Source organism: Pyrgilauda ruficollis, unplaced genomic scaffold (assembly GCF_017590135.1).
Source record: "Pyrgilauda ruficollis isolate IOZ18807 unplaced genomic scaffold, ASM1759013v1 scaffold37, whole genome shotgun sequence".
Lineage (NCBI taxonomy): Eukaryota > Metazoa > Chordata > Aves > Passeriformes > Passeridae > Pyrgilauda > Pyrgilauda ruficollis.
In genome coordinates this window covers 5623266-5640662 of record NW_024525156.1, presented here as the reverse complement: position 1 = coordinate 5640662, position 17397 = coordinate 5623266, and the positions used below count along the sequence as shown (strand labels likewise).

General features: G+C 37.5%; 1 protein-coding gene across 1 annotated transcript in view; it reads left to right on the top strand.

Moving 5' to 3' along the window:
- Window positions 1-17397, top strand: part of SEMA5A (semaphorin 5A) — a 319180-nt gene that overhangs the window by 86550 nt on the left and 215233 nt on the right. The window contains exon 3 of the mRNA XM_041475880.1: window positions 14773-14971. Within this exon, the coding sequence (XP_041331814.1) occupies window positions 14839-14971 (133 nt within the window). The 5' untranslated portion in view covers window positions 14773-14838. The remainder of the gene's footprint in view (window positions 1-14772; window positions 14972-17397) is intronic.

Here is a 17397-nt window from a genome sequence, read left to right as displayed (position 1 = left end):
TCTTAGTCCAAAAATCTCTGTTTTCTGTTTACCGTGTTCCCTGTACAGTCTGTAGTGCCTGTCAGGGAATGAGGAATTACCAGAAGACCTTTCCTCAATCGGTGAGTTCTAGTGACACCCATTTTGGGGTAGAGATAGTAAACTTCAAGGGAAGTGATAAGCAAGATGAATTGGCAAAGCCTAAAGGAAGTACAAAGAGAATGAGAAAACACTGATAAATTTGGAGATACTTTTGTGTTTGCAAATTAGCTTGAGAAGCAAAGTGTTGGAGTTATATTATCATCATCAAAGGGGAAAGGCTAAAAGTGACAGCATTTCATAATGATAGCAGCTTAAATGGCTGGAACAGATAAGGTTACTGGAAGGAAGATGGTCATGGGAGAAAACTAGAGGAAAGTAGGAAAGTTGATCTTAAGGAATTGAATGAAAAGATGTAAACAAAGTTGAGGAACTACTGAATAAAGATCTGAAGAATTAACAGAATTTTAGGAATTAACAGAATTTTAGGACCTGGGAATGAAAGCAACAGTGTGCTTGGTTTTTCCATAAGTGCTTTATCATGTGAGATGGATGGATCTATGCAAGTATTAAAGAGTATTCCAACTTTCTGTACCAGTATGTGTGCTTCCTCTAGGAAGTTGTCCAATGGGACTTAAAAACAAAATTTCCAAAGGGGAAAATAGTTTTCTTTTTCATTAGGTCAGAGAGGTTAGTTGCTCTCAGTAAAAATGAATTTTGTTAAAACAGTAGCAAAAATTAATCTAAAAAAGCTGAAATGGAGACTGAGAATTTCTAAGTAACATGGCCAAGACTTGCAAAAACAGAAATGATACGAAAATTTCAAATAGTAATGTACAGTCCCGAGGAAAGAGTATTTTTCTTGGGAAGAGGGGATACAAAGGTGTGGGTTTAGATATGGATGGATGGGAATTGCAGAAAAAGAGCAGTTAAAAGGGGAAAAAGAAGAATTATATAAGTCATTACCAATTTAAAGTAATGCTTAGGTAAGCCATTTCTCCACCCACCTAATTCTTTGGCCTCATTCATTTATCAAGAAAAGCTCCTTTTCTTGGGCTTCTGGCTGTTCCGGTGTCTTCCTTGTAGCTATGTGTGTGTAGTGATGAGGGTTTCCCTTTGTGCAGGACCTGTGGAATTTTAACAAATGAAACATAACAATGAAAATCTCCTTAGTAGTAGTTGCTCTTTGTTACAAGAAACCTGCATTGCTTCAAAGCAGCAACAACAACTTCAGAGTAGAAGGAGCTTCATTCTCTCTTAGGAGTTTTGTGCCTGGTGTGTGACATCACTGCAGATCACTGAGCTGCAAACAGCTTTGTACCGAAGTGATGAATTGGGCTGTGCTTGAATCTGCATATGAGGTGAAGAAGGATCAGGGTGGGATGGATGAGGTCACTGTGCCTAATGGAAAACTCTTTGTTTCTTGCTGCAGAGAATGAGACTCTTCCCATTAAAGCCAGTTAAATCTCTGAGATTAATGGCATCTAGAAGCAAGGTTTTAACACCTGGTAGGAAACTAAATGGTCTTTGATTTATAATTTTAATCTTCCTGTTTTTTTCTTATGCTTAAAATTCTAGTTAGGGATAAGGTTCAGCTCCCTCCCACTGGCACAACTGCCCTCCTTCAGGTCACACTCCTTGCAATAGAGATGCTTGCTACCTTTAATTATTCCAGATATCTCTCTTTTGTCTAAAGTCTCATGGGATGCTTTCTCTTGTCACGATGATCGAAAATGTCATAAGAATTTGTAGAAAAGGGCACTGTTTTTAGACCTTTTGAGCTGATTCTGTTGATCCAAGTTTGGTGGATTTATATATATATATATTTTTTTTTCACATGACAGAAATTTTTATACTCGCAGTGTGTGCATTAAAATATGTATAATGTGTTTGCTCTGGAAGCCCTTTTGGCAACACTGCTGAAGCAGTTTAAATTATTTTTCACTCGGATTCAGATTGTATCTTTATAAAATGTGGTGAAATCCAGTGCTGGAAAACATGCAAGATTGACAGCCCTGGAAATTGAAATCCCTGTTAATCCATGTACTAGCTAGCACAGCCTAGCTGGAGCAGACTCTCTATCTTGGCAGCATGGCTCATGGTTAACCTGATGAGATGACCTCTGTTTCAGTTATTTATTGTTTACAGAGCACTGAAGGTTTGCAAAGATTTTTTACAGTAAAAGCAACGTGTTTCAATTTCTGTTTTCAACATCTTCCTATATGATGTGTTTATTACAGCATAAATACAGGTTAGAGTCTTTTAAAAAATCAGAGCTATGAACTCTGCGTGGAATGTCTTCTGTAAAAGAGGTTTTTGTGTACGGCTGTATTATTTGTTGTAGAAATTGGTAAGGCTGTAGTGAAAGAAACAGAATGCATCATGGTGACATTAGCAATTTAGGATTTCTGCTAGATTGCTCTGCAACTGTCCCATCAGCATCTTGGTGAAAGTGGCATGTAACAGGAGAAAGAGCCACGTATGAAAGGATGGGGGAATTTGTTCCTGTATCCAAAGTGTGCACCTCAGAGAGAGTCCCATCCTCTCTCTGGGGGGAAACATGCAGGGATAGAGCATAGCAACTAGATCATGCTAGAAAGTTTGGTGTTACTCTTTGGTAAGTTGAGTGTCATTCTCATGTTAAATGTCTGTCTTCTCAAGTTACACATTTCCTAACACGGCCAGAAATTGCCAACTTTTACTTGGCCAGATGCCTACAATATATGCAAGTTTCCTTGTTTGGTTTTGGTGTGGGGTTTTTTGTGTGTCCAGTCCCTTTTCTTTTTGACCTTCTCTAGACCAAATCCTGCATTTTATTATTGCATAAAGTACCCAGTGGAAAGGCATTTCATCCTCAGCATTTTCCCTCTGGGCTTTTTATTTTGAACCAACAGTAGATTCCGTAAACCCTTCTCATCAAATAGATACTTGTATCTATTTGCACCATTGCTGCATAAAGCAACACTTTTCTGCTCTTTTTGACACCATACCCGCAGCTAAAGGGAAGGTGTTATTTGTAAACTGTTTTGTTATACTTGTGTTTTATCTTGTGTCATTAGTAGACACCATTTCCAAGGATTCCTTTTCATTTGTTTGGTGGTTTTTTTTGTTTTGTTTTGGTATTCCTTCAAGAGCTTTGATCTTGGACTGTTGTCCTGGAAGTAGATTTAACAACGTGTCTTTCTGTAGTAAAATGTAAATGACATCAATGCAGAGACTTAGTAAATAAAGAGAAAGACTATAACTGCAAAAGGCTAACAGTAGAAGAGATGGAGACTGCGAGATTTTAATATTGTAAGAACATTTTTAGTACCACTGTCAGGTGAAGAAAAGAAATAAAAGCAAATGCAGGAAAGGAAAGGTAGTGTTTTAGCATTTTATTGGTGTTTCCATGAATACCCTCTTCTGATGATGACAGCATGTTTTGGTTACCTTAGCAAGGAAAGGAACTGAGGTCTACAGAGACTAGGAGTTTGAGGGCGGATGGACGTAGGGGAGCACAAAGATGGGTACAAGCCCTACTGTATGCATTGTGGGGGTGTCTATATATAATATATAATTTTGATAGTCTCGGGCAGCACTAAGGATCTTGGAGACTGCATGTCATCCAGCCTTGGCATAAAATGAAAGGATGGTCAGGAAGTTTCCCTTTAAGCAGTTGAGGGGGTTCTAGAAGAATTGGATACAAACTAACCAGCCCAAGAAAGCTGAATCTACACCTTTACTGTTAGTAAAATCTAAGCAAAGATGCAATCATCCTATGTGTTTCTGTTTAGGGGCTGAAGGTCCTTGACACATTTGGTCTCTGAAGTGTAGATTCCTCAAAAGAAGCAGTCAGAGCTGTGTTTCAGTGTATGCAATCTGTGCATACATACTGTATGCTTATAAGATTCCAAAGTGATAAATGAAAAATGATGGCTACAAAGATACCAAAGTGGTTTCGTACATGATGGAGACATCAGTGACACTTCATGTGATTTAGTCTGACTGATGAAAGCTGTCAGCCACTGAGAAACCATTGGGATAGATGTCACTAAAGAAATTGAATTTTCACAATATTGTTAGTTTGTTTTTGTGGTTTTTTACAAAATAGATTTTTTCCTGAAAGCTTGTAAATGGAAATCATTAAAAAGAGCATCATCATTAGGAATTAGATAAACCATGGAAATCAAAGTAATCTAAATAAAATAAGAGAATTTTCAGGCTGGGAAAAAGTAGAGTGTATTTATTTTATTATTTTTGAGACACAAATACACAGAGCAGGACAATGTATACTCTGAAGAAAACCCACAAGAGGCTTTCCTTTATTGAAACAAATATGTCAAGAGCCATTCATTCCTCATTTAACTTTAGGCTATTTGACATCTCCTTATTTGTTTTTTCACATTGAGAGCATTACACCAGATAGTATATGATTTCTGTTGTGTCAAGTTTTACTACTTTTAATCAGATTTAAAACTAGAACTTAAATTTTTAACCATTGTGTTGAAGGAAGAAAATAAAGTTATGATTTATTCTCTTTAGAAGGACTTTTTCTTTCTCTCTCTCTCTTTTTTTTTTCTTTTTCCTTTTGTTTTTCTTTTTCCTTTTTTTTTGTTTTTTGTTTTGTTTTGGTATTGTGATATTGTCTAGGATCTAGTAAAAATAAGCAAATTTGTATTGACAAGGTTCAGGCATGTGCAGGGATGTTCCTCATATGTGTAAAACCTCTGTATGTGAATACATGGGGTCTTGAGTGTAGGAATTGTAGTAATAAAAAATTTGGCCTTTTTTTTTTAACTTTGGTCATTTGGATATTTTAGGTATAGAATGGTCTTTGAAACTCTTTGTGCTTTCCATTGTTTTTATTTTTATGTGGTTTATTTCAGGAAAGGATTTATTAACTTGATATTTCACAGAAACTTCAAAATATCTTACTTCAGGATTTAGTAATTAAAAATGTGAATGAGCTTTCAGAAAGATCTAACAGAAACAAAATTTTTTCCTTCTGGCTTCTTATTCCAATTCTGATAGCTTTGTTAGGGTTCCCTATGTTTGTGATTAACATCTTCAGAAGACTGAACTGATGCAGAGGGGAGCTGTCTGGTTTGTCTGTTGCAGTTCTAACTGAATGAGATATCTAATATGCAAGATCTGATATGGAAGAATGTCGTTTGGATTGGTGGAATGCCCTTTGCTTATAGTCATGGGAGTTAATCATGGGATTAGAGGAAACATTAAACAATGCTTTTATGTGTGTGCTAAATCTTTTTAAGTGTGTGGTAAAAATCTTGTTGATGTATAAATTACATAAATCATCATCTTTGCAGTGATAGTGTTAAAGGGCAACACAGTGAAGTAGCAGCCCATTTGCCCCTTATGCGATCTGCTGTGGTGGGAGGTGTCTCTGCCTATGGGATGCCATGAGCAGGGTTGGACCTAGATGATCTTTAAGGTCACTTTTAACCAAAACCATTCTTTCATTATCTGATACTAATTGTATATTATCTGTACTAATTTGCATAGTCAGTGCAGGCTGAACCGTTGGATGGTTCAGGCCACCTATCCCATTGGATACTCTATTGCTTATCCAAGAACTGGTGGAAGAATCCAGAAGCCTAGTGAGATGCCTGTGTGTTTTGAATGCTTACCTTGATAGAAAAGCTACACATAACTGAATAGGTGGGGAACAGGAGTGTTCTGTAGCAGACATGTGGGATGGGAGCTCTGAGCTGCCTTACCTCTCCTTGTCCTTCACATCAGTCTGCTCAACCTTGCTGTCACTTAAGCTGTGAAGGCAGAATATATTGGTTATTGATGGCAAGAAACAAATCTGGTAACTAGATGGGAGTTGAGAGGAGCTGGCAGTCTGAAATGCATTTGCAGATGCCACGGGACTGAGTGGATTTTTCCAGAAAAGTTGTGCTCTCCTCCACTGTATTTTGGTTGTCTTAGTTGTGACCACCCTGCATTTACTGAGAAGTGTGTATAATATCCAGTGCTGCATTTAATACCCAGTGCCCTTTAAAACTGTACCAAAGAATTTCAGGACTGAACCCACTGCAAGAAGATGAAGTTGCCTTTATTAGCTAACTGAAGCAGGCTGTCACAATAGTCATTTCATGACACTTTGGAGCTCTTCCAGCAGTTCATTAAGGTAGTAACTGCTTAAATATAATCTTTATTTTGGAAGTTTGCCTAGTATTAATGTGCAGAATACCCACTAATAGTTTTGTTTTAACAGTAAAATATTATCCTTTAGATTGCTGATTCACATTTAAAATGTATTATATTAAGTTTCTATGAAAGCTAAATAATGTCAAGTACTTTTATACAGTGATACATTAAATGACAGAGAACTGTTTTAAGCTGAATGTAATTAAAAAAAAAAACAAAAACCTCAGCTATTTGAAAATGCTGTATCACTGTCTTCCTTCTGGTTTCTCTTTACATCCATGTACAAATCCTGGCACATTTTTTAGTACAGTTTACAAATATAAAAAAGTATGTCCAGATGGCTACAGCAATAATCTGTGATGCAATGATCTTCTTTTTTAATTATTCAACACACATGACTCCAGTCTCTGTGTTGCCTTTTCCCAATTTACATAGAATGCAACAGATAAACTTGATTACTTTCTTATTGCCTCTTTTTTACCTGCTTCAATTAACTTTGCCTTTGCTTGAGGCAACTTTTATACATCTTCCAGATTTGACCTTCTCCCAGTCCTGAACTTGTGCTTTTAGTTCAATCAAGCCATGTTTCTAAATGGGTTTTTTTGGTGTGTTTTTTAGTTTTTCGGACAGCTTTCAAAACACACACTTTTGTAATTTAAGAGTATTTTATATATAATGAACTTTCAGCATACTGTTAATGCAAATTAAGTCACAACTTTATTTGTAGTTGTGACCCTGGTCCCACATAGATTCTTAATTCTCATTGGTGAAATTTCAAAATTCACTTTCTCTGTGACTGAAAAGCTTGCAGTATGAGACTCAGACCTTAGAAGAAAATGGAAACATGGCTGTGCTTGATCAGAGGGGCATCCAGCCCAGCATCTGGTCCTAGTCAGGAGCAGACAGCATATGGCTCAAGGAAGAGGGTAAGATCACAGCAAGCATCTGGTGGGATTTTTCCAGAACATTGTTTCAGTTTCAGGCTTAGGAAGTTCCTGAATTTCATACTGAAAAATGGGAGTTTCTAGAAATTTTATAGCTATCACTGGGTCCATTTTTTGAAAGTCTTCCTGATCCCATTTTGAAACTCTCTAATTTTTTAAAATGAACAGGCTCCTGTTGTACAGGCTCTGTTCTGAGCTCCTATTACTCTCAGCACTTGAAACTGTATTTCTACTAGAGAACAGCTTGTGTTCTATGTTGTTGATGATGTTGACAGTCTGTTGGGCCCCAAGAAAATGTGTTTGGTTTGCCAATAATAGTACCAACTGGAAAAGGAGCAGGCGAGTGTTGTGTAGAGAGAAAAGAGAAGATGAAATGCAAGGCTATATACATTGATCCCTTATTTGCTACAGTTTTTCCTTCTGCATTTCCTTTGCCTGCCCTAGCTGACACTTTTGGGCTTTCATGGATCATTTTCTTCCACTTCATGCCTTTCCCTTATTAAACCTCTTCTGTTTCTTCTTTCACTTTTCAGACTTATTTGCAAAAAAAACATTACCATTTCATTTTTTCCATTCACTTAGTAAAAGAAAACTTTGCTGGCTTTGTAGTGTGTCTGAGGTGGAGAATCCTTCATTTTATTGCCTCGTTTGTGATGGCCAGTCTAAGGATTGGAGCTCAGTGGATGTTCCAAGCACTGCATGGGGAAAGGCTCTCTCAATGACTGGAACAAGGCACAGGATACAAGTGGAAGGAAACTTTAAGTAGGAATCTGTGTCCTGGGAGGATATCAAAAAGGCTGAGGAGCAAATGGATAGCCAAGAAAAGAAAAAAAAGGTATTTCAAAAAAAGTGCTGAGATTTTATTGGAACTTGGGCCTAGTCTGTGCTGATTTGGCTTTATTCCTACCCCTAAGTTGCCTGTGGTTCTCATCTGTATTGTGCTGCTGGGTTGGCCTGTGCTTGCTCAGGGAGCTGTGGTCCAGTGGCTCTACACCCCAGTGAGAGGCAGAGGAGCCCACAGTGTGATAATTGAGTTCCAAGGTGGTGTTATGAGCTCCTGGCTTCACTCAGACCCGTGTTCTTGAAGCAGTGCTTCCTTTGCTGAAATCACAAATATCAGCTCTCTGAGAAGTGCTGGGGAAATAGCTTTGATGACAGATTCTTGTTTTATGGCTTGTCACCCTTAGCTACAGATATTAACTGTCTTTTGGCAGATTGTCACTATGAATTCAAAGACTGATTTTTGACTGTGCTAGTCAATGACAGCTGATGGCTGTCTGCCTCTTGTAGAACTTAAAATTCATGCCACTGCAGAAATGAATGACAGTATTTAAAAAAAGTTGCAGGAACTCAGTAATCATTTTCTTAATTGAAGCTGACTCTCACTTTATACAAATATAAAGTGTGTGCAGTAGCAATATGGAACAACATCTTTCTTTGTACTCGTAATTCTGATGTAATGAACCCATAGAATGTGCAGTTTGTTTTATTAGTTAAATACTTTTTTTCCTCAGGCTTGTGCTAGTTCAAAAAGGTCTTCTGGAGTAGTTACTTCACATGAACAGGTTTTTTTCCAAATCTTTACTCTTTTGCAAAGACGTGGAGCAAAGTGCACAGGGCAAGTGGAATGAGTCTCCTGCAACAAATTACATGAGCAGCATCTGCAAGAGTAAACACTGATGTGCATGTAAAGAAACCCCAGACCTGCCTGTACCCAGAACCAGTCCTGAAACTGGCACCATTTAAACATGCCAAACCCTGCTGTTTGTACACTTACATTGACATAGGCTCGCTTCATCTTCTGGTAAAAGTGTAGTTTAAATCTCTCACTTATAGAGTCAGCAAAGATAATTATTTGAAAGCACCTTTGCTTTGGAACAGCTGCAGCTAGTGTGGCAGCTTTTGCATACAGTGGCTTATTTTGATTGAACAAAGGAAAATGTAGTTTATAATTCAGAAGTAAATTGTACTTCCAACACGGTCTAATGTAAGTGATCTAGAAATATTGACATCCTGATTATTTGACTTCATATATGACTTCAGTGCCTGGAGGAAATAGTCTTTAAATGAATCTGCTTGGACCTAGCAGTAGCAGTTACCTGCCTTGCATGCTTAGCTGTGCACACTTTTTCTCTTTAGCAAGAGGTGTCTTTTTTTGGTCCAGCTGAAACAGAAAACCTTGAATTACTGGGCTTTTTCTTTTTCAATTACTGTTGTTGGAGAAACCAAAGCCTACATTTGTAAAATATAACACCTTTGCCTAATGGGCCTCATTCATCTTCATATTTCTCCTAGGCAAGCTGGGTCAAAACAAAGGGAATGAGGGATAGAGTTAGTGCCCAAGACCCTTTATATACAGGAATAAAATAATATATTGAAATAAATGGCATCTTATAGTGCTGCTTATTCTGCTTTCTTTTTAATTCGGCATCTTCAGATTGTTTTAAAAACTTGTAAAATGCAATTTGTTGAAAGTCTGAATAAAGGTCTCTGATAGAAAAGTTATGCAAATAACAGTTCAATGTGCAAATATTTGGTAGTGGTTAAAAAGCTGGTCACTGTCACTATTTGGATATATGTTTTGAAGAGTTTTGACCTTACCATTATTGTCATTGTGGAGACAGATTTACATATGGAAATTATACAGAAGTCAAGGAAACCAGCTGAATCTTTTCATGTTTAGGGCTCTCTCGGCTTTGTCTTGACTTGCCATATTGCTTCAGGCTGGCTATCCCTTCTTGGCATGAAAGCTGCACTCTCAGTAAGGAGAGGGAGTGATTTCAGGAGAGATTACTTTGTCTGCCTCAAGCCTTCTGACTTGTTGCAGTCTCAGGTCTGTATGGCATGCTCACTCTTACAGCTGCTCTCTCGGGCAGCGGTGGAACTGATGCAGTGGTCCTTGCTCAAGGATGTACAGAAGGGAGCAATCTAGCCTGTACAAGTTCTGTGGAAAAAGATTTGGTTTTGATGTAATTTCTAAGGTGTCTGTTCATTGCTTCATGCTGTGGGTATATGTTGAAGGTGTGTGTTTCTTTGGAGGGGGTTTAATTGTATTTTTTGTGGGGGTTGGGGTTGTACAGGTTTTTTGGTTCTTGAGGGGAGAGTTTTGGTTGGTTGGATTTCCTTGTTTTGTTTGTGGATCTTTAAGAAATGCATTTTTTTATTTTTTACTCTAGCAGTGTTTTAGGTGCAGTCTTCAGACCCCTTTCTCCTTCCATGCATACACTAGTGTAGTGAAATGGGTAGAAACATAAAGAACTTGTAATAAGGTTTCTATCTACTGCCTTGATTTACTGTTCCTCTGTCACTTAGAGCTCGTGGAGATTCTCCTCTGAGTTGTTGCAAGTAAGCTTCTCCTCACAGTTCCCTGCAATAATGTATTTAAAATAATACATCAAAAATCATTAATAGATTTCAATTATTAAAATAGTGCAATACACATAAATAGCTAGAGGTCGAGGTAGAGAGAAGTTTAGGCAGTTACTGTTTTTTTCTGAGATATATGGTCAGAAATGTATTCACACCTTTCTTTTTTCCTCCTCCTCCTTTCTCCTTGTTTTTGGATATTCTAAATGAGAGAGTGTTTCCTGTCTCAGTTTTTGCCATGTGAGATAGGTGCAGTGAGAGGAAGAGTTCAGCTAGCAAGGAAAAAAGTCCTTGGCCCCAAAATTCTTCCACAGCATGACTATAACATGCAAACAACTGTGTCAGACACCACCTATGGCATGTAAGGAGTCTGTCATGAAAGAGGATGCTGTTTGGATTTAGAGGCCAAGGAAAGGTGGTGTTGTGAAGGAATCTTTTTTTCTGCTACTGATTTTTGTTCATAGGGGACAGGTGAGAGAAGTCCTCTTGATACGTCCAGGGTACAAGGCATCAGTCTTGTTAATTTACATCTTAGTCCTTACTAATACCACTGTTAGTCCCATGAAATTAACTTTAGTTAATGTTAGTCCCATTATCCTTTCTGTAATGGAAACCAAGCCATCCATACCTATGTGTATATTTAATATTTGGATGAAGGGTGGTGGTCCTTTTCTTTCTTCCTGGAGAAACAGCATTATCTTTTTACCGTGTTTGCTGAGTAGAGCTGGTTTTTTTTGAAACTTGGCTGGGATATGGAAGCCTGGTTACATAAAGACCATGGACTTCATTTACCGCCAGAGAGATAAAGAAGGCTATGCATAGTAAACAGTCTGCATTTCTGGGTCCAATGATGAGACTTGATGGTGGAAGGCTGGGTCATTTCACTGAAGAAGATCTGTAGCTTGCAGTCTTATCACAATGTTTAGTGAGGTGATCTTTGAACTATTGCAAATTGTTTTTCTAAAGGTATACTGAGTAAGCAATGTATTTCAAAGATATTATTCTATAAAGAGGTATAGGTTTGAGGGTGTTGTGCATTTGACAGGAAACAGGATGCACTACAGTAAGAACAACTGCTTGGGGGACTTTTTTGGTTGGGGTTTTTTTTTTTTTTTTTTTTTTTTTTTTTTTTTTTTTAAAAGGCCTGTTTCTGGCCTCCATCCCTTTTTCCTTCTGAGCTCCAGGGCTTGTCACTACTGGTGAGTTGAGACCATACACATTGCCTTAGAATTTAGCTAAATTTTTTTGGTAGGTGTGGTGACAGAGTCTTTTTTATGTATTCTTTTCTCTAACAATCTTCCTCTCAAATGTTTTGCATTAGTTTGAGGAGTTTGGCTTTAACAAGTCAATAAGAATTACATATAGAGGCACTGAGCTACATTGCAGGGGTATTCGTGGTGCTCTCTTTCCTCATTTGTCTACATGATACTAGTGATACACAACAGTGTGGCCTTTTTTTGGTGATGAGGAAACAACAGTTGTCCCTGTTTTCTTGTCACTTGCAGCGGCAAGCAAGTGTTCTCTTCTTTTAATAAATTTAAAAAAGGTACCACTAGCAATAGAGTAGACAAACTAGTTATTTTTCATAAAATTATCATGACCAAAGATTAAATAATTACTGCTATTTTAAAGTGTGTGCAGTAGCAATATGGAACAACATCTTTCTTTGTACTCGTAATTCTGATGTAATGAACCCATAGAATGTGCAGTTTGTTTTATTAGTTAAATACTTTTTTTCCTCAGGCTTGTGCTAGTTCAAAAAGGTCTTCTGGAGTAGTTACTTCACATGAACAGGTTTTTTTTCCAAATCTTTACTCTTTTGCAAAGATGTGGAGCAAAGTGCGCAGGGCAAGTGGAATGAGCATTATCTTTTTGCCATGTTTGCTGAGTAGAGCTGGTTTTTTTAAAAACTTGGCTGGGATATGGAAGCCTGGTTACATAAAGACCATGGACTTCATTTACCGCCAGAGAGATAAAGAAGGCTATGATTTCAATACAAATGTTTCATTTTATTTTTGTTTGAGTCTTTTCTGTTATACTCACACATTTATGAGTATTTCTGAGACTTTCAAAATTAAAAAAAAAATAAAGTTTGGGTTTTTTTTTTTAACAAGGAAGTACCATATCTTGAGATATTTGCTGCTGTACTGTGTGCAAGAAAACCACTTTTTGAGACTTCCATGAAGGTATCAGACCTTCATTTTGCTTCATAGCTGTTAGTAGTGTATTTGTATGATATTTAAGTTAGGAATAGTAACACTACAACCCACATAAACTACTTGAATTTGTGTAAGAATAGTGTATCATACATATGTTTGAGTCTTTTCTGTTATACTCACACATTTATGAGTATTTCTGAGACTTTCAAAATTAAAAAAAATGAAGTTTGGGGTTTTTTTTTAACAAGGAAGTACCATATCTTGAGATATTTGCTGCTGTACTGTGTGCAAGAAAACCATTTTTTGAGACCTCCATGAAGGTATCAGACCTTCATTTTGCTTCGTAGCTGTTAGTAGTGTATTTGTATGATATTTAAGTTAGGAATAGTAACACTACAACCCACATAAACTGCTTGAATTTGTGTAAGAATAGTGTATCATACATATAAATATCAGTCTTACAGAAAATGAACTATAAAATATTGGAACAAGTGCTTTATGCACTACATACATTAGTATCCAGAACTTCTGTGACCAGATACTGCCTGTTGTGAGCCACAAGCAATTTGTAGGGCCAGATTCTTCTTGGTAAATGACATCATAAGACACTATTTAGGAAGGTAAGGATATGAATCTAACTGCCTCAAAGCTTCTCCTCCTTTTTTATTCAGTGACTTAAGAAAATTTAGCAAAGAAGCTAAAATTGACTATTAAATTTGCTGCTCAGATGTATTATGCCTTTGAGCTATTTATTTTAGTTTAAATGAATGAGGATTAGAAGTGTCCACGTCTAGGCTGGAAGACTACTAAAGGCAGCAAAATGAGGTGGTAAGAGAAGAGCAGTTAGTCTTACGCTTAGCAGTTAGTCTGGTGCTAGTAATCTTAGGGACCAGTGTTTACTATCCATTCTGCCTTCTGAATGTAGCTTTTAGAGCACTCTGCTGTTATTGTGGAGTGTCTTTTCATTAACAGCCCTTTGTTTTGTGCATTTAGGATGTTTATTTTGTGCAAATAGAAAGTTTCCACCTTATTAAACAGCACGCTACAAACTCAGTGAGATCAAACATATTAGAACTCCAAATTGCTGATTTTCTTTTCCTGAATGTCTCCATTAATTAGCAGAGTGACATTTCTGCCTTTATGGAGCTGTCTCAAATCTCTGCTCCTCCCCCACGAAAGGCAGTGATGTCTCATTTCTGCGTATCAGCATGCAAGGCTGTGTGAAGCACTAAAGCTGCTAGTGGTGAAGGTTTTTTTTGGGTTGTATGATTAGGTTGTAACTGCTTGGCACATTTTTAGTGAGGAAACTAAAGGAACTGGGTTGGATCTAAAATTATATTGACACTGTACATATTCTATTACCTGTATAAGAGTCTGGTTATTGGATGTTTCAAAAAATCAGGGAGTTGAACATCAACTTTTTTCTGATTCAGAATGAAAACCATTGCGTTGTTGATTGGTATCTAAATTTTACTAGAAAGGGGTCGTCATCATTTGAGTCTGCAATTCACAGCCTCGTCATCAGTCAGGAAATGGATGGGGACTATGCCAGTGACCAGTGACTCTCACTGCTGTAAAGCAAAAGTGTGTCAGAACATTGAGGTGAATCTTGTCCTACCCCTTTCTGTGCTGTTCCATACAAACTCTACAAATAGGCAAAAAATACATACTCTAGGGCTATTGTTCTGTCAAAGTAGTCATTCACATGAGGGACCAATTCCTCTTCTACCTTGTACTTGCAAGAAATCAAAGCACTGCTTGCTCTCTCAGGAAACCAAGGCAAGAAGCAGTGGATCCCAGTGAAAGGGAAGATAGATTTAAATATGTTTGCTCTATTAAGAGGATAAAATAAAAAAGTGTTGTAGAATATTCTTTTCCCTGTGTGTTACAAAATAGAGAGGGGTAATGAATATCAATTTTTTAATCCTGCTGGGTGATCAATTTTCCTAAATTGGGTAACTGATGTTAGATTTCTGAAGTAATTAGAGGAGCAGCTGACAGCATACTTTTGAGTAGTCAGATGCTACACAAAAAGGAAGCAATGTTGTTTTGTTTTAAACTTCAAGAATTGTCTATTTTTTTCCTGTGGTTTGCTCTCATTCTTAAATAAAATTCTTTGAATTCTCCAGGTGCTTTTCCCACATGAGTGCAAGAAGAGTAGACAGCTAAAAGAAGTGACTGCTGTGGAGGACAGCATGACCACCATGAAAGGAAGCTGCTTCCTCACACTGCTATTGGCAGGACTTGGGGTATTAGGAATATTGGGGTCAACAACAACAGAAGATACCCACTGCCACAGAGCTGAGCACCCAATTATTGCATACAAAGGTAAGATATAAATGCCAAAAATCTTTTCCAGAAGTAGGCTAAGTATTGTGTAATCACTTCATGGAAACCTCTGCTTTTAATGTAGAATGGCGTGGGAAAAGTGCATTCAGTGTGTTATATAAAAATTTGGACTGTATTCTACGCAAATGAAATAAACTAGGCTTTCAAATTTTGTTCAGCATTTGTAGCTGAGTGTATCACTTAAAGGTGAGTGACTCATTTTCCTTTGTGATTAAAACCAGCCTGTACTGTTGCATGGAGTTATTCCTTTCCAAGTGCACAAGTCCACATGTGTGCACTTTATTTCATGAAGTTGCTCTTGTCCACTTCCTTCATCCCAAGCAGGCCTCTCTGGGTGGCAGCTCCCCATGCTTATCAGCTGGTTCTCTGAATTTGGTGTTATCTACAAACTTCACAGACTGTGTTCTATTGCCTCCCCTTCTTCATTAAGGCATTAAACAGGATGCGTACCAGGATCAACCCTTGTGCTATTCCACTTGTTGCTGGCTCAGGTGGAGTAAGGGGTATTAAACATTTACTCTCCACATGATAGTTCTTGAATCCCTTCTGCTAAACAACAGATGCCGTCTTCAATACTTTAGTGGTGGTATTGAGTCCTTCAGCATCATCCATTTCTGCTGCCACTAGGTCATCTGCCCAGGTCAGTAGGAGGCTGATGTTTTCCCTGTTCAACCTTTTATCCCTGTTCAAACTTCCAGTACTATTGGAGGAGTAGGAGTTGTTCCTGTTGCCCTTGACAATCCATGCAAATCATAACTCCCACTGAAGTTTGTTTAACCTGACGTAATCCCTGCATGCCCATGTGGTCTTTCTAAATTCCTCCTTGTCCCTGCTTACACCTGATACAGCCCCTTTTGCATTGGAGCTGCACGAGTTCCTTCTTTCACCAGGACAGTCTCTTCATACATGTGGTTGTCATCTTGACCGTTGGGGTGGAATGCTGAGGAACAGTTGGAACAAAGCAAAGAATACTTGCAGGATGTTTTCTGTAAAAACCTGAGGCAGAATAACTTATCTGCATTCTTTTGGTTTATTTGAATTGAGATTTTTCCATTACTGTCACAGCTTACAGGGAGTTCCAAATAGTTTCTAGTTATGAGGATGTAGGGATTAAGATGTATTATATTACACACTGCATTCCTCCTGTTTCTCTAAGAAAGCACATGTGTAAGTTTTTTATTTCAGTGAATTAGAATTTATTGAATTTTAATTGGAAAAAGATTTGTTTCCATTCTTCGCATAAACTTTGAGAAAATAATGTTGTGTTTTTTTTCCAGAAACTATTTTGTTCTGGCACTTTAATGGCTTAATAATAGTAATGGTACCAGCTGTCCTTTTCTTCAATGTACTGGACTTCAATATAATGAACTCTGTACCTCAGAACAACAAACCACTAGTGTATTGTGAAGGAGGGATCTTTATCACTCACTTATTGATGGGCTAAATAGTGTGAGTTATTCTGATGAAATACCTCGTTTCCTTAGCATTCACATTGTGGTATAATTTAGTTTAAAATGCTTTTTTTTATCAGAACGTGCATACACAGTGTTCTAAATTAAAGTAATTGAGGTAGAACAATTAAAATTCTGGCACTTAGCTTCTTAATTTCACAAACTAAGAGATCACTGCATGTACTTTTTGGTTTTGTATATGCAACTGTAAAAGAAAATAATTGAGACTCATTAGCAGTGCTGTGTTCTAGGAGTTGATTAAAAATGTGTTGCTTTATGAATCTAATTCAGCCAATATTTAGGAGGATTTCTTGAATTTAGACCGATCCTGCCTTCTAGACCTCTCTCATTCTCTGTCGTATTTAATTTCTACTGATGTCCTTCCAGTTCTAAGTCACTGTGCTAAGGCTTTTTGGGGATAGAGGCTGTAGTGTTCCAGTTGCATCTTTTGATGTAGCCAAAGATAGTGTCACAGTTAGAGATTACCAATTTATTTTCCCAATTTATTTTTACTGTAAATATATGTATGAAACATAATTATGTAGAAACATTTATAGTGAGATCTTTAATATGAGATCTAGTAAGATTTTGAGATGCGTGTGAGAAGCCACTCTCTGAATGAGTCTTGCAATAGGAGTTGGCAGGTTTCAACCAACCTTACTGATATCCATATTCTTCCTGAGACATTTGCTGACTGCATGAATGCCTATAGGAAAATGCTCTCTGTATCTATTAATGTCATTAGTGCTGCTAGATCAACATTGAGTTGAGAAATCAGTTTGTTACAGTTAAAATCCCTTTGAGTGCTGCATTGATGCCCTGGTCTGTAAAGTCATCTTGTAGCAGTGTTAGATCCACCAGAGCTAAATACTGCGTGGCATGCTGAACATCAACCAAGGCTGAGTGCTATTGAGTGGTAGGTGCTTTAGAGCTTGTAAACTCAGTACTGACTTT